This window comes from Barbus barbus (assembly GCF_936440315.1).
Source record: "Barbus barbus genome assembly, chromosome: 22".
Lineage (NCBI taxonomy): Eukaryota > Metazoa > Chordata > Actinopteri > Cypriniformes > Cyprinidae > Barbus > Barbus barbus.
In genome coordinates this window covers 11,054,492-11,080,401 of record NC_136750.1, presented here as the reverse complement: position 1 = coordinate 11,080,401, position 25,910 = coordinate 11,054,492, and the positions used below count along the sequence as shown (strand labels likewise).

Genomic DNA, 25,910 nt, shown 5'->3' with positions numbered 1-25,910 from the left:
ACTTCATTGTTCCTAAGAAGGATGCGTCCCATCGTAGATCTGCGCCAACACAACTGCTCAGTCAGGACGTTCAGATTTAAGATGCTGACGTTGAAACGCAACTGCAAATCAGGTCTGAGGACTGGTTCATCATCATAGATTTGAAGGATGCGTACTTCCGTGTCTCCATCCTGCCCAAACACAGGAAGTTCCTGAAGTTTGCTTTCAGGCCGAAGCATACCAATACTGGGTTGTTCCATTCGGTCTAGCACTGTCACCCCACACTTTCACCAAGTGTGTGGATGCCACCTTGGCTCCTCTTGGACACCAGGGCATCCACGTAACTGTTGGGTCTGATGGCAGCAGCGTCAAAGGTGATACCTTGTGGCCTGCTGTACATGATACCCCTGCAGTGGTGGCTCAGGACCAAGGGATTTTCTTTGAGGGGCAACACATTTTTCTTGATCAATGTCACACAGTGCTACCTTTGTGTCTTAGTCATGTGAAAGAAGCCTTCATTCCTGTCTCAGGGACCTGTGTTGGGTGCTTTGTGTCGTTGTGTAACATTTACAATGGACGCATCCTTCACGGGTTAGGGAGCGATCATGAGTGGTAGCTCAGCCCAAGGTCTGTGGGAAGTCCATCATCTCTCCTGGCACATGAATTACCTGGAGATGCAGTTAGTGTTTCAGGCTTCAGGCACTTTTTCCACTATGGAGGTCTCGTATATAAACAGACAGGGGGGTCTGCAGTCGCCTCCACTTTGCAAACTGGCACACCAGATCCTCCTGTGGGCCCAGGGGAAGGCTGCTGTCTCTGAGGGCAGTCTAAATCCTGGGGCATCTCAATCAGGGAGCAGACATCCTGTCAAGGCAGGGGCTGAGGAATGGAGTCTCCACCCTGAGGTTGTGGGGCAGATTTGGAGTATTTTTGGTCGGCCTCAAGTCAACCTGTTTGTGTCTCTGGAGACCACTCACTGTCCTCTGTGGTTCTCCCTCACACATCCAGCTCCTTTGGGACTGGATGTCATGGTACAGATGTGGCTGAGGCTGCATCTATATGCCTTTCCCCTAATTGCTCTGCTCCCAGGAGTTCTAGAGAGAATCCACCGGGATGGGGTTCAGCCTTGTACTAGTAGCCCTGTTCTGGCCAGCCCCGAGTTTGGTTCTTGGACCTCGTGTCCCTTCTTGATGGGTCTCTATGGGAGATTCTGATCAAGAGAGACCTTCTGACTCATGTGGACGGCACGATTGTTCATCCTCAACTGGAGTTGAAATTGTGGGTGTCACAAAGAGGCGTTCCCAACGGTTTTCCGATGCAGTGTCTCATTTATTTCAGGGAATCACGGTTACATATGTAACCTTTGCTCTGGTGTAGCAATTGGAATCAATAATGTATGAAAGATTTATGTTGTCATAACTTTATTTATTAGAAAAGGTATTGTCAAAAACAGCCAATCTGAGCCAGATAGATAAAAGAAAATATATATATATATATTATTCTCGATGTCCTTTTTGGAACTTGAAACCTGAAAGTTTCTCTGTCTAGACAAAACGGGTGAAACATTCATCAAAATATCGTTTGTGTTCCACAGAAGAAAGTCATAAAGGTTTGGAACAGCTTTAGGTGACAGAATTGAGATTTTTAGGTGAACTATCCCCTCATGCATTGAAACCTCTCATGATTCAGCATGAGTTGCTTATCCTGTTATTTGAAGCACTGAAGTGTGTGGATGTTTGCACAGGGTTTGTTTGTGGCATCTGATGTAGAGCAGCTAAAACAAGCCATAGCAGAGTGCAAGAGGCTGATCCTGGAACTGCCTGAACATTCAGAGAAACAGAAGGACACAGTCGTCAAACTCATCCACCTTCGGCTCAAACTACAGGAATTAAAGGTTTGCACTACCAGTCAAAATTTGCAGACAATTATTAGTTTTAATAATGAACAATGAACAAAGTGAAAATAGTACAGTGGCTGAGGAAAAAAAATATAACATTACGCGCATATATATATACACACATACATACACATTATTTATATATATATATATATATATATATATATATATATATATATATATATATATATATATATATATATATATATATATATATAAATAATGTGTATGTATGTGTGTGTGTGTATATATATGTGTGTGTGTGTGTGTGTGTGTGTGTATACATACACACACACACACACACACACATGCAAATAGTAAAAACACCAGCAAAAAAAGAAAACATCTTCATCCGTTTGACAACACGTGCTGCAAATACTCGCAACACAAACAAATACAGAAATGCGCTGCAAATACTCACAACACAACCAAATACAGAAATGTGCTGCAAATACTCACAACTCAAACAAACATGGAAACGCGCTGCAAATACTCCCAACACAACCAAATAACAGAAACGCTCTGCAAATACGCAGAGACCACATTAGAAATGTTTAAAGGAAGTGCGATAAATGACCAAACTTCCTGGGACATGCTTATCACTCTATTACTCTACTCTGAAAGGCAAGATTTTTGTTTAACACCCTGATCATGTGATTCCTTAGCTTTTTTTGGATATTATTAGCCTAAATAAGATGATGAAATACACAATTACTGTAACTGTGAAACGTTTCGTAAGCTGGCTAACTTTCTTTCCCAACTTCCCTTATGGAAATTAACCATGATTTTACTATTAAAATAATAATAATAAAATAAACATGGTTACTACTATAGTTATAAAAAGGTAACCACAAATTAACCATGGTTTTGCTACACTAACCATAGTTCAACCATGGTATTTGTATAACTGTGGTTATACAAATGGAAATCAGTACACCAAAAAAGGTATACTACACTACTACACTTTTACTATAATAAAACCATGGTTAATTTTCATAAGGGTTGTTGAGGTCCACTTTAAACATTTCCCTTATGGAAATTAATAGTCTCAATAGAGACTCTTTCACCTAGATACAATATAGAGACTTTTTTCACCTAGATATAAAATATAGATTCTGTGTCTGTTCCCCAACTAGCAAACACAAAAAAAACTTCCAAACCCATTTAAGGGTAATTAGGGGTTCAAGCGCTGAAACCATATTGTACTTGTTAGAATGGTCATGGATCAGCAATCTCCATGTAAAACTGATCGTGCAGACCATTTGTCATAGAGACTTGAAACTTGGAGAGACGTTAGCATTCGCACCACCTACAACGTGACCAAGGCAAATGGGCGCCAAAATGCTCAAAAGGGGCAGGCCACTTTTAGTAAAAATGCCTATAACTCCAGACTTCCCCCAGACTTCCTCCAGACTCCAGAACCATTAGGCCAGTCGTGGCCTAATGGTTAGAGAGTCGGACTAGTAATCCAAAGGTTGCGGGTTCGAGTCTCGGGCCGGCAGGGATTGTAGGTGGGGGGAGTGAATGTCCAGCGCTCTCTCCACCCTCAATACCACGACTGAGGTGCCCTTGAGCAAGGCACCGAACTGCTCCCCGGGCGCCGCAGCATAAATGGCTGCCCACTGCTCCGGGTGTGTGTTCACGGTGTGTGTGTTCACTGCTGTGTATGTGCACGTTGGATGGGTTAAATGCAGAGTACGAATTCCGAGTATGGGTCACCATACTTGGCAGTAAAAAACAAAAGTAAAAAAAAAAAAAGAATCAGAACACTTACGTAAGAGCTTAATCTTAGGTCACAGGAAAAAAAAAAGTGGAGCTTAGCCACTTGGTGGTGCTATAAGAGGGGGGGGGGGGGCATAAAAATGGCTGTAACTGCGCAACCATTTGACCTATCAACATGAAAATCGGTTTGCATGGTCTTGGTCCAAAGTGTCTACAAGGACATTTGCGTATCTAAAAAAAACATGGCTACCATTGGCCAACGAAATTTGAGCACCTGTTAGACAAGGTTGACGGCGGCCATACGGAACAAAACTCGATGGACCTGTTCAACTCACGGCCACTGGGGGTGATATCGCATTTTTCAAAGGCGTAAACGATTTTACATGGTGTGGTTTTTCGTACATTTGCATGATATTCTTATCATACGATAGAACTCCTCATTCTGGACAACTTTGTCTCTTGAACCACTGCTGGCAATCAAATCGTTTGTTAAATGATTTAGATGATGTAAAAAAAATACTTTTGCGAACTAGTCCTAGGTTTTTTCATTTCTAAAGGAAAGGATGTGACGTGTGGCCATGTATAGTGACCCATACTTGGAATTTGTGCTCTGCATTCAACCCATCCAAGTGCACACACACAGCAGTGAGAAGTGAACAAACACACACACACCGTGAACACACACCCAGAGCAGTGGGCAGCCATTTATGCTGCGGCGCCCGGGGAGCAGTTGGGGGTTCGGTGCCTTGCTCAAGGTTCTCACCTCAGTCGTGATATTGAGGGTGGAGAGAGCGCTGGACATTCACTCCCCCCACCTACAATCCCTGCCGGACCTGAGACTCTAACCCGTGACCTTTGGGTTACAAGTCCGACTCTATGCATTAGGCCACAACTGCACCCAGAAGAGATCGCTTGACCCCAATGTGTTTTGACCGACGTGACCTTCTGATCTGGAGTCAGACATGCTACAGTTGTGCCACAAGGTTTTTCGCTCAATCTGGAAAAAAAAAAAAAAAAAACACTGCAGTACAACCCTCCCCCCAAGTGTCCTGTCCAAATTTCCCCAAAACCCTATAAAGCTTAAAGGGCAACTCAAAACTTCACACAACCTGCTGAGCACATGCGAGAGGTGATTCTAAACAAGCATGCAAACTTTTAAGGGTATCGGACCACAGCTGGTGCTATAACAGTCATAAAAGTTTTAAAAACATAATATTTCTATGGTAAACAACCTGGATATGCCAAAATTCTTTAATCATTGATTTAGGTGGGTACAGCTTTGCTAAATAATATGTAAGCGCTTGAACCCCGGTAATTGTTGTTTGCGGCTATATTAATGTAATTTTATATATATATATATATATATATATATATATATATATATATATATATATATATATATATATATATATATATATATGAAGTGAAGTGACATACTGCCAAGTATGGTGATCCATACTCGGAATTCGTGCTCTGCATTTAACCCATCCAACGTGCACACAGCAGTGAACACACACACACCCGGAGCAGTGGGCAGCCATTTATGCTGCGGCGCCCGGGGAGCAGTTGGGGGTTCGCTGCCTTGCTCAAGGGCACCTCAGTCGTGGTATTGAGGGTGGAGAGAACACTGGACATTCACTCCCCCACCTACAATCCTTGCCTGTATGTGTATATATATATATATATATATATATATATATATATATATATATATATATATATATATATATATATATATATATATATATATATATATATAAATAAATAAATAAAATATTAGGGCTGTCAATCGATTAAAATATTTAATCGCGATTAATCGCATGATTGTTATAAGTTAACTCGTGATTAATCGCAACTTAATCGCACATTTTTATTTGTTCTAAATGTACCTTAAATTAGCCCTTTAGGCGCCAGGGTTTTTTTTGGAAAAAAATGCTGGATTTTGACATCAAGATTTCAAAAGCTTGTGGCTTGAAAGGTCTTAAAGATATAGATCTACGGTAAATTAGAAAAATGTTGGACATGACCGAAAGTTTATGTAGGGTGTAAATATACTCATCTAATTAGCATTTTATGACGTCATCAGGGGGTGGGCCCTCTTGAATTTCATAATATTCAGGAAATAGTAGATATTGAATTGGTTTGATTTTTTTTTTTTTGTCTTTTTATCCTTATTCCAAATGATCAGAAAAGAGGAAACCAACAATAAAACAGGATAAAGTACTAAATTATTACTATATAACTATACTATGTAGTAGTAAAACGCATGTGAACAGTAGCCTACTTTTTGATCAGTTCATCAGTAATATTCAGGAAATTATAGATATTGAATGGATGTTTGAACTTATTTGCATGTTTGTTTGTTTGTTTTTTTGTCTTTTTATCTTCATTTCAAATGATCAGGAAAAGAGGAAATCAACAGTAAAACAGGAGAAAGTAATAAATTATTACTATATTACTGTGCCATAGTAAAATACATGTGCCTATTTTTTGATCAGTTGACCAGCTATCTGCCCAATCAGGTATCTAGGTGACACAGTTTATAGTTCTTGAGAGTATGGTAGCTCTCATTGCATGGCACAGCGCACAGACCATCATTACTGTGCTCATCACCTGCAGATTACCAACCCAAAATGAAAGTGTTTTGGTAGCAGCCTCATGCTGAAGGGCTGTGTTTCAGCAGCAGAGACTGAGGGACACATCGGAGTAGAAGAAAATCTCAATGCACCAAAATATTGAGATTAATGAAAATATTGCCTTAATGAAAACCTATTCCAGAGCATTCAGAACCTCAGACTGGGCAGAAGGTTCACCTTCCAACAGAACAATGAACCTACGCACACAGCAAGAATGACTTATAGACAACTCTGTGAATGTCCTTGAGTGGCTCAGACGCAGCCTGAGCTTGAACCCCATCAAATATTTCTGGAGAAACTTGAAAATGTGCATCTGCCCCCATCCAACTTGACAGAGCTTGAGAGGTGAAGAGGTGAGGAGAAGAAAAAACAGATAATTGCCAAATGATGATGAGCAAAGCTTGTCGCATTAAACAAAAAAGACTTGAGACTGTAAAGGTGCTTCAGCTAAATATTTAGTTAAGGGTATGAATACTTATGCAATGAACTTTTCATATACAGGTACTTTTCAAAAAATTTGCATATTGTGATATGTTCATTATTTTCTGTAATGTACTGATAAACATTAGACTTTCATATATTTTAGATTCATTACAACACAACTGAAGTAGTTCAAGCCTTTTATTGTTTTAATATTGATGATTTTGGCATACAGCTCATGAAAACCCAAAATTCCTATCTCAAAAAATTAGCATATCATGAAAAGGTTTTCTAAACGAGCTATTAACCTAATCATCTGAATCAACTAATTAACTCTAAACACCTACAAAAGATTCCTGAGGCTTTTAAAAACTCCCAGCCTGGTTCATTACTCAAAACCGCAATCATGGGTAAGACTGCCGACCTGACTGCTGTCCAGAAGGCCATCATTGACACCCTCAAGCAAGAGGGTAAGACACAGAAAGAAATTTCTGAACGAATAGGCTGTTCCCAGAGTGCTGTATCAAGGCACCTCAGTGGGAAGTCTGTGGGAAGGAAAAAGTGTGGCAGAAAACGCAGCACAACGAGAAGAGGTGACCGGACCCTGAGGAAGATTGTGGAGAAGGACCGATTCCAGACCTTGGGGGACCTGCGGAAGCAGTGGACTGAGTCTGGAGTAGAAACATCCAGAGCCACCGTGTACAGGCGTGAGCAAGAAATGGGCTACAGGTGCCGCATTCCCCAGGTCAAGCCTACAGAGAAGCAGCACTGGACTGTTGCTCAGTGGTCCAAAGTACTTTTTTCAGATGAAAGCAAATTTTGCATGTCATTCGGAAATCAAGGTGCCAGAGTCTGGAGGAAGACTGGGGAGAGGGAAATGCCAAAATGCCTGAAGTCCAGTGTCAAGTACCCACAGTCAGTGATGGTCTGGGGTGCCATGTCAGATCAGGAGATTTTGGAGCACTTCATGCTTCCATCTGCTGAAAAGCTTTATGGAGATGAAGATTTCATTTTTCAGCACGACCTGGCACCTGCTCACAGTGCCAAAACCACTGGTAAATGGTTTACTGACCATGGTATTACTGTGCTCAATTGGCCTGCCAACTCTCCTGACCTGAACCCCATAGAGAATCTGTGGGATATGGTGAAGAGAAAGTTGAGAGACGCAAGACCCAACACTCTGGATGAGCTTAAGGCCGCTATCGAAGCATCCTGGGCCTCCATAACACCTCAGCAGTGCCACAGGCTGATTGCCTCCATGCCACGCCGCATTGAAGCAGTCATTTCTGCAAAAGGATTCCCGACCAAGTATTGAGTGCATAACTGAACATAATTATTTGAAGGTTGACTTTTTTTGTATTAAAAACACTTTTCTTTTATTGGTCAGATGAAATATGCTAATTTTTTGAGATAGGAATTTTGGGTTTTAATGAGCTGTATGCCAAAATCATCAATATTAAAACAATAAAAGGCTTGAACTACTTCAGTTGTGTTGTAATGAATCTAAAATATATGAAAGTCTAATGTTTATCAGTACATTACAGAAAATAATGAACTTTATCACAATATGCAAATTTTTTGAAAAGGACCTGTATATTAAATATATATTAATTGATATATTAAAATATTATATTAAAATAAATTTAAGTTGTGACAATTCTGTTTTTGCTTTGTCAATATGATGTATGGAGTGTAGATTGATGTGGGGAAAAAAGTAATTTAAAGCGGTTTAACATAAGGCATCAGCATAAAACGTGAAAAAAATGAAGGGGTATGAATACTTTCGCAAGGCACTGTACTTTGTGCTCGAAAAACAAACAAAAATTAGGGCTGCACAATAAATCACATGTGATTGTCATGTGCATCCTGTCAGTAAAGCCGGTTCTTAGTAAATCTCCATCACGTGCTTTCAGATTGAGCAGCATTTAATTCACAGAGCCATAGATCACTGACGGGCTACACAATATCTCGTTCATAATCGAAGATGAATCGCATTCAATTATTAACGCGATATTACGTGGCTTGTTATTATTCAGAACCTCAGACTGGGCAGAAGGTTCACCTTCCAACAATGAACCTAAGCACACAGCAAGAGTGGTTTATAGACAACTCTGTGAATGTCCTTGAGTGCACGGCGTGTAGATTGATGTGGGAATTGATGGGGCTGCTTGTTATTTTAATAATATCACAAATTTAAATGTGATTTTATACAACAGTTCAGTAAATAAGTTGTGTTATATTTTAAAGGGGTCATCGGATGCCCATTTTCCACAAGTTGATTCTTTAGGGTCTTAATGAAAAGTCTATAACAGGGCTGGGCAAATTTTTTGACTCGAGGGCCACATCAAGTTTTCCACATTAAGTGAGGGGCCGCATAATATGTTTATGACAAATGAAGCTTTGATTTATTTTTTTTAATTCTAAATTGATACTCACTACTGTACTATGTATATGTATACTGTACTAAGTGTGTGTTCACGGTGTGTGTGTGTTCACTGCTGTGTGTGTGCACTTTAGATGGGTTAAATGCAGAGCACAAATTCCGAGTATGGGTCACCATACTTGGCCGTATGTCACGTCACTTTCACTTTCTTCTTGCATCAGGACCGCTCCTAACCCCAACTCCAACACATCTGTCTGAACAATAAACAGTCTCTCGAAATCAGGGCTGTGCAAAATAGGTCCCTCACTCAACGTTTCCTTTAATTTGATTCATCTGATACATGGTTTTATTATAGTAAAATTGTCGCAACCACATTGTTTTGGCATATTGACTACCATTTTATAACCACAGTTTTACTACAAATATCATGGTTAAACTATGGTTAGTGTAGTAAAACCATGGTTAATTTGTGGTTACGACGGTTTAACTATTAAGTAACCATGTTTTTTTTTTGTTTTATTTGTAGTAAATCCATGGTTCATTTTCATAATCAGGGCTCGCAAAATCGCTAGCCCGACATCCCGGGGCTATTGCGTCTTCAAGTCGGGCTACCAAAATGTATCACTGCCCTGCCCGAAGGGCTACCTTAAATACAGGGTTCCCGCGCAATGTTCCCTCTAAGCTGAGCGCACGCGCGACCGCGCAGAAGAAATTAGTTGGGAAGCCATTTGATTGAATGGAAAATAATAGCAATGCTCGGGCAAACCGCTATAGAGCTGATGTCATGACAGAGTTAGAGCCGGTGAATGCGGTTTACAGGTTTCATAGAAAGAGAACGATGTGCACCAAATGAGTCGCTGTAGAAACTGAATACTTCAATAGTTGCGGTGCGCTCAACACGAGAGCCAAAGCAAACCCAATGACATGTGAAATAAAATGTCCTCATGTATTAAAGAAGAGTGGCTTGATTAAGTGCTGGAAATAGCAGAGGATGGGCAAAGAACGGCAACAAAACTCTGAAACATGTACACGAGTATTGTGTTACGTCCCTTTTTAGTCTAGAGGTATTGTGAGGCGTAACAAAGAAAGAAATTAGCCAAATAAAAGAAAATTAAAGGCAGATAAAGAAAAACAAGAAGAGAAACACTTCAAACCTCAGCCCTGGAGTGAAAACGCAACAATTCTTTAAAGAAACAGTAACTGCCATTTATTAAGTACGGAACATGGGTTGTAACAGAAAACAAGGTTTAATTAGAGTGAGTGTAGCCAAAAAAAATAACAAACAAAACACAGCTAACTAAAGGATTAAAGGAGCTGACTAACCTATACACAAAACAAAGATGAAAACCGAAAAACACATGAACTTCCCTCAGCTCCCTCTCTTAACAATAACCAGGAGAAAAGATATTCAAAAATAAACAAGGCACTCACTCCAAGTTGGCTACTTAAGTAATTATATACAAATTTTCAGGTTTAAACAAAAGAAAAGCAACTAGTTATCTGCTCTGATTAAGTGGGGTACGTAACACACGCAGCCCACTACCCCCTTGTAGCTACCCACACAGGCTAGGCAAGTTAGTTAGCAACACACAGTCAATAAAGAGGAATAAATCACAGTACCTTTTAGTTACCCCCTCACAAGGATTTAACTATTGGGCAGTTCTCACAAATGAGAAAATATTCCTACACAAAGAACAACAGGCTACCCTCATAAGCAGACAAGGCATTTCAGTCAAGAGCTGAGGAGAAGTGATCCTCCTTAGCAGCATCTAGAAGCTCCATTTATACTGCTCCACTCTCTGTCAGGCATGCTCACAACGAGTAACAGCTGGGGGTAATTAACCTGAGAGAGATAGTGAGGAAGAGGCAGAAAAGAGCACAAAACACAATACAAAAAAGGTACAAGGCCTACATTTAGAGTAAAAAGAAATCAAACGCCCAAGGGCGTAACAATTGTACAAACTGTACTTCATAACAATGTTTAGACCGCTATAGAAGAATTCATATGTTCACGTTTTTTTTTTTATATTTAACTTACAGATCTCGGCTTAAGTTTTGCTTCAGTTTGTATTCTATTCTATTCTATCAGTTTAAATAGTTTGTTTTGATAAAATATTATGTTAGGCCTATATTATAGACTCAAAAACAAGGTCAATTATTTATCAGGTTTTTGACTTTGAGTCTCTTGCTCATCAAGGCTGTATTCATTTAAAAAATACAGAAAAACAGTGATATAGTGAAATATTATTGCAATTTCTAATATTGGTTTCCTATTTTAATACCTATACTTTAAAATTGTATTTATTCCTGTGATCAAAGCTGAATTTTCAGCATCATTACTCCAGTCTTCAGTGTCCCATGATCCTTCAGAAATCATTCTAATATGCTGATTTATTATCAGTGTTGAAACTTGTGCTGCTTCAAATTTATTTGGAACCTGTGTTTCTTTTTTCTTTGATTCTTTGATTAATAAAAGTTTAAAAGAACAGCTTTTATTTAAAATAGAAATATTTTCTAACAATAGAAGTCTTTACTATCAATTTTATCCATTTAACACATCCTTGCTGAATAAAGTTTATTTAACTTTCTTTAAACTTTTTTAAAGTATCTTTAAAAAGAAATAAAAAAAGTTCTGACCCCAAAATTTGGAATAGTTTATATTGTAACACAAAATCTCTATTTTGACTAAACACTGTTCTTTTTAACTTTTTTATATTTTAAAAATATCACAGGTCCCAAAAAATACAGTATTTAAAAAAAAAAAAAAACAGTACAACGGTTTCCAACATTGATTAAAAATCAGCATATTAGAATGATTTCTAAAGGATCATGTGACACTGAAAATACGGCTTTGCTTCACAGGAATTAATTAAATTTTAAAGTATATTAAAATAGAAAACGTATTTTAAATTGCAATAAAATTTCACAATATTATTTTGTGAAATAATATTCAGTATTTTTATCAAATAGATACAGCCTTGATGAGCATAAGAAACCTCTTTAAAAAACTTTATTGATCCAAACTTTTGAACTGCAGTGTCTTGTACAGTAAAAATGTGTTCTCATGTAACCTAAAATGTACATGATTTAGTTACATCAAGTGTCAAATCGAATATAAATAGCACATTAAAGTTAAAAGTTACACACTTTTTTGTGTGCGTGCTGTACAGGTCTGGTATAAAGAATGCTTTTGCTCAGGTGCCCGAAATGTCCGCCCAATAGAGAAAAGTTTTGTTCAGCAAGAAAATTAGAGGGAACATTGCTCCCACGGGTCCTTAAATTTCATACAACTAAATTTAAGAGTTTTTAAGGCCTTAGACAGTTTTAAATACGTTAAATGGTATAAGAAATAATTTTTCAAATTGCCTTAAATAGATTTTTAAGAATTCTGCAGATACCTTGTAAATAGTAAAATAAAACTCCTTGATATTCGTTGATATTTGTGTATTGAAAATTTTTTTGATTGACATTTATGGTCTTTATTTTATTTGGGCTAGTTAAATTAATTTTCGGGCTACCAAAATCTGAAGCGTACCTGCCCGAAGGGCTACCAGGGATTTTGAAATTTTGCAAGCCCTGGTAATGGTTCTGTTGTGGCCTGTGCTTCTTGCAATGTTTCTGTATTTGATTGTGTTGTGAGTTTTTGCAGCACATTTCTGTATTTGCATCTGGTTTCTGTATATGGTTGTGTTGTGAGTATTTGCAGTACATGTGTTGTCAAACTGATGACGATGTTTTCTATTTGCATGTGTTTTCTTAGGTTGCAGCACATTGAGCTCTCTCGGTCACCGTAAAATAGGCTTTAAACAAAAATGCTATATTTTTAGTAACACATTTGTTAACTTCAGTCAAAGCTAAATCTTTAATTGTCTTTCCCCATTTAATGCATATGTTAACTAAAATGTGATGTACACATTTACTTTTATAGATATACAATGTAAGCATCATAAAAAGTATGCAAGTACATTAATATGGTACTATGCACGTTAAAATGTTACTCTGAAACACTCTGCTGTTGTATAAATAAATTGTGGAATATTGTGTTTTAATGTTGTGTTGGATATAAACAGGACCCAGAGGAAGATGAGCCGAACCTGCAGGTTCAATTAGAGCATCGATTCTCAAAGGAGAAGAGCAAGAGTGTCAAACAGATGTGTGACAAGTGTAGCACTATCATATGGGGCCTCATTCAGACCTGGTACACCTGCACAGGTCAGACCATCTCAACTGAACCCAATGCAACATTATATTAAAAACACATTTGATTCAGTCATTAAGTACTGTCGTTCCAAACCATTACCCAAAGAAAAATGATTATGCAGCTCATTTCAATAAAACACTACTTTCAAAAAACGTAAAGTTCCCAGTGGCTGTAAAGCTCCTAAAAGAACACAAATACTAATAAAGCATGATAGAACTATAAATTCCATAAATATCCAATGTACAGTGTTGGCCCCCTTCCTGATTTTTTTTTTTTTTTTTGCATGTTTGTCACACTTTGTTTCAGATCATCAAACAAATTTAAATATTAATCAAAGATAACACAAGTAAACACAACATGCAGTTTTTAAATGAAGGTTTTTTTATGAAGGGAAAACAAAATCCAAACCCACATGGCCCTGTGTGAAAAAGTGTTTGCCCCCCTCCCCCCTTGTTAAAAAAGTTCAGTTTCTCTAGCCACACCCAGGCCTGATTACTGTCACACCTGTTCGCAATCAAGAAATCACTTAAATAGGACCTGCCTGACAAAGTGAATTAGACCAAAAGATCCTCAAAAGCTACACATCATGTTGAGATCCAAAGAAATTCAGGAACAAATGAGAAAGAAAGTAATTGCGATCTATCAGTTTGGAAAAGGTTATAAAGCCATTTCTAAAGCTTTGGGACTCCAGCGAACCACAGTGAGAGCCATTATCCACAAATGGCGAAAACATGGAACAGTGGTGAACCTTCCCAGGAGTGGCCGGCCGACCAAAATTACCCCAAGAGCGCAGCGACGACTCATCCAAAAAGTCACAAAAGACCCCACAACAACATCTAAAGAACTGCAGGCCTCACTTGCCTCAGTTAAGGTCAGTGTTCATGACTCCACCATAAGAAAGCGACTGGGCAAAAATGGCCTGCATGGCAGAGTTCCAAGACGAAAACTGCTGCTGAGCAAAAAGAGCATAAAGGCTCGTCTCAGTTTTGCCAGAAAACATCTTGATGATCCCCAAGACTTTTGGGAAAATACTCTGTGGACTGACGAGACAAAAGTTGAACTTTTTGGAAGGTGTGTGTCCCATTACATCTGGTGTAAAAGTAACACAGCATTTCAGAAAAAAAACATCATACCAACAGTTAAATATGGTGGTGGTAGTGTGATGGTCTGGGGCTGTTTTGCTGCTTCAGGACCTGGAAGACTTGCTGTGATAAATGGAACCATGAATTCAGCTGTCTACCAAAAAATCCTGAGGGACAATGTCTGGCCATCTGTTCTCAAGCTGAAGCGAACTTGGGTTCTGCAGCAATGATCCAAAACACACCAGCAAATCCACCTTTGAATGGCTGAAGAAAAACAAAATGAAGACTTTGGAGTGGCCTAGTCAAAGTCCTGACCTGAATCCTATTGAGATGCTGTGGCTTGACCTTAAAAAGGCGGTTCATGCTCGAAAATCCTCCAATGTGGCTGAATTACAACAATTCTGCCAAGATGAGTGGGTCAAAATTCCTCCACAGCGCTGTAACAGACTCATTGCAAGTTATCACAAACACTTGATTGCAGTTGTTGCTGCTAAGGGTGGCCCAACCAGTTATTAGGTTTAGGGGGCAAGCACTTTTTCACACAGGGCCATGTGGGTTTGGATTTTGTTTTCCCTTCATAATAAAAAAAACTTCATTCAACAACTGCATGTTGTGTTTACTTGTTATGTTTGATTAATATTTAAATTTGTTTGATGATCTGAAACATTAAAGTGTGACAAACGTGCAAAAAAATAAAAAATTAGGAAGGGGGCCAACACTTTTTCACACCATTGAAGTTCGTATGACAAGTGCACTATATTCCGAGCCATCTAATATTATTTGTATTTTAAAAAAATAATATAAATGATTAAAATTCAAAGTACTCATAGTCTTCCCATTTTCTGTCTTGATAACTTATTTATCATTCTTTAAACATAATTCTTTCTCATAATTATTTAAACGTTTACATTTTTGAATTCCACAAAAAAAAAATAGGATGGACTATTCTTTGACATTTCAAACATGTATTTCCATAGTGTGATTTGTGGTGCACTGTTCACAAAACCTTGGACACATCAATAGTGAAGTAATTAGCAAGTAATTGACTCTGGCTTTTCAATCTGACACTTAATTATAAAAATAATTATAATAAAAATTAATAATTTGTTACATTTATATAGCGCTTTTCTGGGTACTCAAAGCGCTTTACGTGGAAGGGGGGGAATCTTCTCAACCACCACCAGTGTGCAGCATCCACCTGGATGATGCGACGGCAGCCAAATTGCGCCAGAAACCCCACCACACACCAGCTTATTGGTGGAGAGGAGACAGAGTGATGAAGCCAATCAGTGCATGGGGATGATTAGGAGACCATGATGGTCAGCGGGCAATGGGCAAATTTGGCCAGGATGCCGGGGTTACACCCCTACTCTTTTTATTTTTAATGACCACAGAGAGTCAGGACCTCGGTTTAACGTCTCATCTGAAAGACGGGCTATATTGGTAATTAATATTAGTTTAATTGCTTAAGCAAATTCAGATCTTACTGTGATGACTGGTTGTCTATCCAGGATGTTTCTGTGCCTTCACCTTGGGATGCTGGATCCCTGAAATTAGTTATTTGGCGAATGGATGTATTCAGATCTTACTGTGTGATGACACAACTTAAAGGGATAGTTCACATTCAGTTGCTGGTCTCCATTGGCTTCCATAGTATGGAAAAAAACTCTATGCAAGTCAATGGGGACCAGCTGAAAGTGAACTATACCTTTTAATGTTCAGTTTTAAAACTAATATAAATTGCTTTCCATTTCTGGTTCCAGGCTGTTATTACCGTTGTCATAGCAAGTGCATGAATCTTATCAACAAACCATGTGTGAGGTCAAAGGTCAGCCATCAGTCTGAGTATGAACTCAGCATCTGTCCTGAAGTCGGTCTAGACAAACAGGACTACAGATGTGCTGAATGTCGGACACCCATCTCTCTACGTAAGTCTCTTTCCAAACAGACATCACATCTTCTGTTGCTTTTCCAACATTTATCTTTGTCCCTGATGATGACACAAATGTGAACAGATGTTTGTTTGTTTTTCATTTTGTTTGTTTTGTTTTTGTTAATAAATTCTTTATGGTTATAGTCAGAAGTGCTAGATTCAGTGTTGTATGATTGCTCTATAATGGAAAAATGGTGACTTAACTTTGATATTTATAATTCAAAATACTTTGCATTGGAAGTTGTAAAACGTTGTCTTGTGTTGTGTAGGGGGTGTTCCTAATGAGGCACGGCAGTGTGATTATACAGGTCAGTATTACTGCAGCAGCTGCCACTGGAATGATACAGCCATTATTCCATCTAGAGTCATACACAACTGGGAGTTTGAGCCCCGTAAGGTACAGTAACACTGAATCTGTGAATCTAAATGTTGTCTAATGTGTACATAAAGGCTCAGATATATTCACAGCAAAGTTCTTTTTCATTTGTTGTTTAGTGATATAATGTTAGCAAACATTCCAATGCTGCCCACGCTGCTGAAAGCAGTGTTTAGATAAATATGTAAATTGCTTTTTTTTCAACAAAAAAAACACAGTCAGAGTTGATTTTTGTTAGAATTGTAACTTCAGTTTCTACTATTAAGCATCTCTCCAGTGTTTTGTCACTGGGTGTCTGACCTCGACAGATTTCATGTCAGAGGGCAGAGCCACTGTGCACACCTATCTATTATATAATTGCCACGGATCAATGGTAGTTCCAGCCAATGTTTACCAGCCGGAGCTAAATTTTTCCGGAAAGATTGCTTTGATGATCATATATCAAAATAAAGAAACGGGCCTCTGCTTTAAAAAAAATAAATAAAAAATAAATAATTCTATCTTCTTGTGTTCATGTTTTATCACCACTTGAATGCAGATAGGTTTCATCAGAAATACAACATTTTGGACAAAAAACTGAGAAAAATGAATTTTTATCAAAGTAGTGCACTTTCAATCAAAATACATTCAGATGTCATATTCTTTCACCTGTAAATAATTATATGAATAATTTTTATTGTATTTAATAAACAGAACAAACACACACACATATATATATTTTCTTTTTGTGTGTGTGTGTGTATGTATATATAACTAACTTTTTGCCATACCTGCCAGTAGCCTGATAAAATTTACCGAAACTCGAAAAAAATTTGAAACTCTTTTTGCAAAAACAGGCAGTTATTACTACTACAATGACTAAACATATTTACAATGTTTTTAATTTGTCCTTTACTTTACTTACAAGAAAAAAACAACAAACAGATTTATTGATTTATCTTCGTTTTTTGTCCCAAAATCATTGAGATTCTTGTCCTTTGCATGTTTTCAGCAAATGGAGCAGTCCATTGTGTTACTCCTGTTTCACACATACTCAGTTTGCAGAATGTATGTGGTGTTTTTTTTTTTGTTTTTTTTTTCGCACCGATGTTAACGGATTAGATCAGGGATATTCGATTAGCTTCATTTAACGGCCGGATTATGGAACAGAAAATTTGAAGAGAGCCAAGGGGGTGGGGGCCGTCCCGATCTCTTTCTGGAGGACCTATTGAATTGAAATTTAAAATCTATAAAAGGTTAACATTAGTGCTGTCTGTCAATTGATTTAAAAAAGTAATCACACATTTCTCTGTAATTAATCATGATTAATCGAACATTTATATTGTCATAATTTCACTTAGAACCTCCAAATTAATGTAGAAACAACATAAAGATAGTATATTTTAAATGTTTTTAATGGCATCTTTTTACAAAGTAGCCTGTTATTAATGAAGTATTGATACCAATACTGCTACTGGTGTCTCTACTAAATGCATTTTCCCTCAATTTTACCTATTAATTATAGCTATTCAACATTATAGTATGATTGAAAGCCATTATTTTTTAACATTTAATAGGCTCTGAAATATTAAGTGATTTTTAAAACAATCTTCACATAAACTATAAATTGTATATGCATAAACTATACAGATTAATCTTTATTCAGCTACAAAAGTTAATCAGCGACTAGAGAAGTCGAGTGTTTTCTTTTTCTTTTTTTCTTTGATTTACATCACATGACAGACTTCAGCAGGTTTCACTTTAAAAGCAGCGCTGTCTCTTTAAAACCTGATGCACATGACGCGAATCTGACACATCCTATTTTCTCCAAACTTTTTATGGTCATTTAAGACTTTATAACTCATTTAAGACTACGTTTACGAGGTAATTCGCCAAAACCACGTATTTTGACATAATTGTGTGTGTGTTTTTGTCCGTTGAAGCGCTACTGGGTGCGCTGTCTGAAGCGGCTCGGTGTATGTGTTCAGCCGAACGCGCAACCATTCAAACTAAAGCCTACTTCACTGCCCCGTTTAGGCGGCGTAACCCCAGGTATGTGTCACCACATTCTCGGGTTATGAAGAATAAAGAAGAGAAAAGTTAATCTTCCGAAATGAAGCAGTAATATCTTCTCAGGCAAAAGTTATTAGAACCGTGTCTAGGGACAAGGTGGCCATCACACTGCTCTGACTTTATCAGTCCGTTTGTATCCTATGATTTGATTCGCTCTTGTCGCTTATGACAGAACAGCTAATCACGATGATCTTGTCTTTGGAAAAAATAATTTTATTCGCTTACTTCAGAAACAGCGAATCTCTGTAAAAATTGCCTGTTGTTCTCACTACATTGTATTGTTATATTTCGTAAACGTTTTACAATGCCGATTTTTACTTGCATTTGGTGCTTGGCGAGTGTTAATTTTAGGCCCTGTGTGTGTGTGTGTGTGTATATGTATGTATGTATGTATGTATGTGTGTGTGTGTGTGTATATGTGTATATATATATATATATATATATATATGTATGTATGTATGTATGTATACACAGTGCCCTCCAAAAGTATTGGAACAGTAAAGACAAAATTGCTCTGTTGGCTGTGGAGTCAAGACATTTGCAAATATGATTAAAAGATGAATATGAGACAAAACTAAAGAATGTCACATTTTATTATTAGCCGTTTCAACACATATATGTTTTACCAAATAAAAAGAACAGCGCTTTTATAGTTCCCACTCCCCACATCCCACTCATTGATGTGAGCATAAGTATTGGGACAGTTGAACATAAGGCAGATATAAAAGATTAAAAGCTATTATTTAGTTGCAGATCCCTTGCGCACAATCACAGCAGTGAGTCCGTGACCCATAGACATCACCAGAAATGCACATCATCATTTGAAATGCTTTTCTCAGCCTTTAATGCAGCCAATTCCAATTACTGCTTGTTTTGGGAAGTTTCTGCCTTTACTCTCCTCTTCAGCTGGTGAAGTTCATGTTCTATCGGATTTAAATCTGGAGATTGACTTGGGCAATCTAAGACTTTCCATTTCTTTGCCCTTATAAATTCCTTGACTGAACTGGCAGGGTATTTTGGGTCATTGTCCTGATGCAATATGAAGCACTTCCCAACGAATCTGGTGGCATTTTCTTGAATATTGGTTGGCAAGATGGTTTTGTACCCTTTCAAATTTATTCTTCTACTGTCATCATACATTAAGTCATCAGTAAAGTTGAGAGGGCCTGTTCCAGGAGCAGCCATGCATGCCCATGCCATGACACCACCTCCACCATGCTTTACAGTTGAGGCTGTATGCTTGGGATCATTGCAGTTCCCTTTTTTTCTCCACATTTTTGCGTTCCCATCACTTCGATAAAGGCTCATCTTTGTCTCATCGGTCCATAAACACAGTTCCAAAACTCTTCTGGCTCACCTTTGTGCTTTTTTTCAAACTCTAATCTTGCCTTTCTATTTTTGGTGCTGGTCAGATGTTTGGATCTTGCTGTGTAGCATCTGTAATTCTGTGTCAAAGTCTCCTGAGGACAGTAGATTGTCAGAGCATCACCCCAGCTTTCTGGAAGTTGTTGGTGATTTTACAGACACGTCTTTTAGGATTCATTTTCACAGCTTTTATGATTTGTCTGTCATCAACTACTGTTGTTTTCTCAGCCGATCAGGTCGTTGTGGTTGCTTGTGTCGCTCGTGGTTTCCAAACTCTTGATTTCTCCATGCCCTTTGTTTTTGCTAGAGCTATAACTGACTTCCTCTTTTCTTTTAGCATCCAAATTGCTTGCTTTTCTCTCAAAGTCAGCTCCCTCGTCTTCATCCTGGTCTGTGTGTGTCATCATTGAATGCAAGATTCAGAATGCAGAGGTAATGGATATAACTGATACGACACATTCCCTGCTTTTAATATCTGAAGAATTAATGCAATAGGACACAGCTGATCACTTAGACCTGTGAGGCAACTGTTCCAATACTTATGCACACATCAGATAGGGGGATGAAACTCTAAAAGTGCTGAACGTCTTAGCTGGTAAAACATCTATGCGTTAAATCACCCAATAATAAAATGTGACATTCTGTAATTTTGTCTCATTCATCTTTTAATCGTATTTGTATATGTCTTGAGTCCACAGCGAACAGAGCAATTTTGTCTTTACTGTCCCAATACTTCTGGAGGGCACTGTACTATAACATTGTATTTCTGCATGAACACAGTTCAAATATATTTGTGTAGTTGTCAAAATTCATGTACTGCGAGTGTTTTATAACGGATGATCGCTGAAGAAGCGTGTTTTGAAGAAGTTTGTGGTGTATATAGACAAATATATAGACTTTTTTTTTAAAAAATAAAGTGCCACCTGAGCTGCCAGAACAACAGGGGCGTGTCTAGAGCATTTTAAATGGGGGGGCCAGTCTAGGGCACTGCCTCAAAAGAGGGTGGCCGGGGGGAGGGGTTGGATACACGATGTTAATAGGCCTATATTATATAGGCTATTAATTGCACAGTGTGAGATTCATTGGTCCTCACAGAACTTTGTGAGATCGCGATGAACAAAGAGTGACAGCTTTATTGGTTATGAGCACTCTTTGCAAGCTTTCTAGGCAATCCATTTAAAATGTAGAACTTTGTTTTTTGCCCACACACATGTTGCAAAGTTTTGGGAATGACATCTGCATATTTATGCAGGATTCGCTCTCGAAGTATCAGCATATTGATAGTAATAGAAGGGACTAAATATGTGAAAATGTGCATTAAGAGAGCACCCCCACTTATTTCAGAAGCAGCCTTGGTGATTATTTCTGGAACCTGGTTGATATGCTTCTATAACTATACAAAAACAACAAAATACAAATGTACTACATAAAATTATTTAATAAATGCATATTTACAATTTAAGCACTTAACTAAAATAAGTATTAATAAAATTAATAACTAGAGAAGGCTAACTATATTCAGCTTGCTTCCATTTAGTGAGAAAAGCCTACTCTTCACTTGAATTAGAAAAAAAAAAGCTTTTCTGGTATTCAGTGATGCGAGGATAACGTTTGAGCATACACACAATATCTGAGTAAGACCCGAGCCAATTCATAAAATAACAATGTATATTTAAAAGCACACGTCCAGTTTTGTGCAAGTGAAGGAAATCCGCTTGCGAGTGGAGAGATTCGTGCTCGCGCATTACATGATTGCGTAACATTATGCGCTCTCGACATTTGTCATTTAGATCACGCTAAAATGTCTAAAATTAATCGAGAAGTAAGCGGCCCTAGGCAGCTGACTACACATGCCAAGATACGCCAGATGCAGTTAGAAATTTACTAAAAACAAGCCTATCGCAAGACATCTGGTAGAGGGGGCACCTGGGGTGGCCAGCCAAATTTCACCCCTGGCCACCACGTAGACACACACCTGCAGAACAATAAATAATTTATAAAAAATAAAGAACAATACAAATCAGAAAATTTTACAGGATTTGTTTGAATGTCAGAACTTGTTCTCTACACTACACTGCAGACGCACACACTCGCAGATGCACACACTGACACACACACACACACACACTCACTTACTTTGTTCAGACACTTTGCATTGCAGTTAACTCACTTTTTCTGTTTATTTAGTGTGAAATGCTCCCACACCTTGGATGACTTGGGTCGCACGGATTTCTCTGCCTCCGCCATGTATCTTTCCTCTACCTCCGCTCGTTTTTTATTTTAGCTCCGCCCTGTCTGTGAGGCGCCGAACTCTGCTAGCATCCGTGCGTGAGAGAGTGTGTTCACTCCGCTCCACGCTCGTTTTTTTTTTTTTTTTTTTTTAATAATCAAACGTCTCCGCGTCGTGCGACACAACGAATCGATTATCAAATTCGTTGCCAACTCTTTTAGTAATCGATTTTTATCGATTTAATCGATTCGTTGTTGCAGCCCTAGTTTTGTTATCAATATTATTTCAGTCAGGACCACTCTGTTTGACTAAGATTATTGTAGAGGTCCTGAACTTTATATTTGGCGGCAGGCTTCGCTCTGAATTGTTCAGATTCTGAGCTATCCACAAGTTTGAACCAACGCTCAAAAGTTTGTGATCAATAAGATTTTTAATGGTTTTTAAGGGAGTCTCTTATGCTCATCGATTTTAATTGATCAAAAATACAGAAGAAAAAAAAAACAGTAATATTGTGAAATCTTATTGCACTTTCTAATATTGGTTTCCTATTTTAATATACTTTAAAATATAATTTATTTATGTGACGCAGTACTGACTTTTCAGCATCATTACTCCAGTCTTCAGTGTCACATGATCCTTCAGATATCATTCTAATATGTTGATTTATTTGAGTGTTGAAACTGTTGTGCAGGTTCATATTGTTTTTTTGGAACGTGATATTTTTTCTTTGATTGATTGATGAATACAAAGATAAAAAGAGCAGCATTTGTTCAATATAGAAATCTTTTCTAACAATATAAGTATTTACTATCACTTTTTATTAATTTAACACATCCCTCCTGAATAAAATTATTAATTTATTTAAAAAAGAAAAAATGTACTGACCCCATACTTTTGAATAGCATTGTATATTGTAACACAAAATTAATGTTTTAAATAAATGCTGTTCTTTTTAAATTTTTATTAATCAGAGAATCCTAAAAAAAAATTGTTAGGATTCAACGGTTTCCAACATTGGTTAAAAATCAGCATATTAGAATGCTTTCTGAAGGATCATGTGACACTGAAGACTGGAGTAATGATGCTGAAAATTCAGCTTTGATCACAGAAATAAATTGTTTTAAAGTATATTAACATGGAAAACTGTTATTTTAAATTACAAAAATATTTCACAAGTTTTTTTTTTCTGTATTTTTGATCAAATAGATACAGCCTTGATGAACAGAAGAATCTTCTTTTAAAAAACATAAAAAATCTTACTGATCCCAAACTGCTGAGCGGCAGTGTATATTCCCCCAACAAAATGAAGTACACAGTTAGCTGCTTGAAGCTAGGCAAACATTGTCTCCTTTACGTAGGCATAGAGGGACTGAAGATGATGTGCTAGCATGAATAGCATTATCACACTATCATTAAATTATCAATTTTAGAATAGTTACAAATATAGCCACGTCAAACTGCGGCCCTAGAGAAATTGTGTGAAGAATGAATAGGCTAAATATCTGTGTTAATGTGGACCCTCTTAAGTTGAAATCAGACTATAGCACAGTTGAAATGTCACCAAAAGTCACGTGTAGCCAGTGAAATGTCATCAAAGGATACCCTTCTAGGTGAGTCACTTCACACGTATCAGTCATTGAGCAGCAGCTCAGCTCCTCTATCCTGAATGGAGAAACACCACTCCCCAAAGGTTATCACCAAGTCTCTGACTAAACATCGTCATTAAAATTGCCAATGAAATCTGACAATAACTGGTTTCTAAACACACGGATCACAAAATTGTGTTTTCTCAGGCAGACCAGTCAATTTCAATTTTAAATTCAAGTTTAAATTCAACCTTTGTTGGCCAAAGTGCTGTACAAAGTAAAAAATAAAATGCAATACAAATAAAAGCAAGTAAACACACACATTACAGAGAATTAAAAGCACAAGAATAAAGATGCTGGGTTTTTTTTTTACCTAGATTTGAATTCGGGTAACGTGGAGGCAGTTCTGACAGGTAGTGGCAGGCTGATCCATAATTTAGGACCAGCTAATGCGAAGGCTCTGTCTCCCCTGCGTTACAGTTGAGAGCGTGGGAATTCGCAGAAGATGGCTATCTTGGGATCTAAGTGACCTAGTCGGATTGTAAGTGGTGAGTAAATCGGAGAGATACCTAGGAGCTAAGTTGTTAAGAGCTTTGTGGACAAATAGCAGAATTTTGTAGTCGATTTGATATCGGACTGGTAGCCAGTGCAATGTGCATAAAATTGGTGTGAAATGGTCTCGTTTGCAACTTCCTGTGAGTAGCCGGGCAGCCGCATTTTGGACAATTTGAAGGCGAGAGATGGAAGAGAGGGTTAACCCAACATACAGAGAATTACAATAGTCGAGTCCTGTGGAGATAAAAGCGTGAATAGTAGTTTCAAAACTTTTCCTGCCTAAGAAAGGTTTGACTTTGGCTAACCGATGAATATGATAAAAACTGGTACTAACTATTGTATTAGTTTGTTTGTCTAATTTGAGACTATTATCAAGGTGTAAACCAACATCCTTGACATCTGAGGTAAGATATGGAGTAAGTCAAGGTCAATGGATTTTCCACCTGAATGCTCTTTTGGCCCAAATTTAATGATTTGGGTTTTATCCTCATTGAGTAGCACAAAGTTATTTGTGAGCCACACTTTGATTTCTTGCAGACAGGCTTCCAGTCTTTTAAATGCTTAGTTATCATTACGTTTTATGGGTATATAGAGTTGTGTATCATCTGCATAGCAGTGGTACAGTACCCCAAATTTACTCATAATAGATCCCAGAGATAGCGTATACAGTGAAAATAACAATGGTGCTAAAATCGATCCCTGGGGTACACCACAAGTAAGTCGAGCCATCGAGGATGAAAGGGCGCCTAAACTAAGAGGAAAACTTCTATTAGACAGGACAGATTGAAACCATTTGAAAACTGTACCAGAAATGCCGATCGAAAGTTCAAGCCGGGATAAAAGAATCCTGTGGTCCACAAAGTCAAAAGCTGAATTCAAATCTAACAACACTAATGCCATAGTATCACCAGCATCTGTGGTCAATAAAATATCATTAAAAATGATATTGCTTGGCAGATAATTTTGCAACTGAATGAAAACAGCTTTTTCAAGAATTTTGGATAAGAACGGTAAATTAGAGATGGGTCTATAGTTTGCATATATTGCTGTCAAGTGAGTTTTTTTTTTTTTTTTTTTTTTGAGAATTGGGATCCCATTAGCGAGTTTAAAACAAGGCTGGGACTGTTCCAGTCGACAGACAATTATTAATAATGCATAAAATGTCTGGTCCAACTGTATTGTAAGGCTCCACACATCCGGTCCAAGGAAGGTCTCCGATGGTGGATGAAGGTTTCCTGCGTGTTCGGTCTTTCCGGTGTGCAAAGTTCTTCAATTTAAATTAAACTCTAATCTGACTCCATTTTATCATTTAATCTGACTCCATTTTAGCTTGAAATACAAATTGATTGCTTGTCTATTTCTAATTTGTATTCTTCTGATATTTGATTATTCCAGTTAACTCTTGACTTTATATTTACTCGTTCATTCGGTTGCTCATGTCTTTAACAAGGATGCAACTTAATCTACTAGAGTCAATAATTACAGAGTAAAAC

At 37.8% G+C, this 25,910-nt stretch overlaps 1 protein-coding gene across 6 annotated transcripts in view; it reads left to right on the top strand.

Annotated features, from left to right (window-relative positions):
* def8 (differentially expressed in FDCP 8 homolog) overlaps positions 1-25,910 on the top strand; it is a 95,312-nt gene that overhangs the window by 43,286 nt on the left and 26,116 nt on the right. For 4 of the 6 annotated variants that reach the window (XM_079446894.1, XM_079446893.1, XM_079446895.1 and 1 more), the window contains 4 exons: positions 1,724-1,873; positions 13,108-13,249; positions 16,084-16,248; positions 16,523-16,650. In XM_079446894.1, the coding sequence (XP_079303020.1) occupies positions 1,724-1,873; positions 13,108-13,249; positions 16,084-16,248; positions 16,523-16,650 (585 nt within the window). The remainder of the gene's footprint in view (positions 1-1,723; positions 1,874-13,107; positions 13,250-16,083; positions 16,249-16,522; positions 16,651-25,910) is intronic. The other 2 variants (XM_079446896.1, XM_079446898.1) reach the window with 1 other exon arrangement.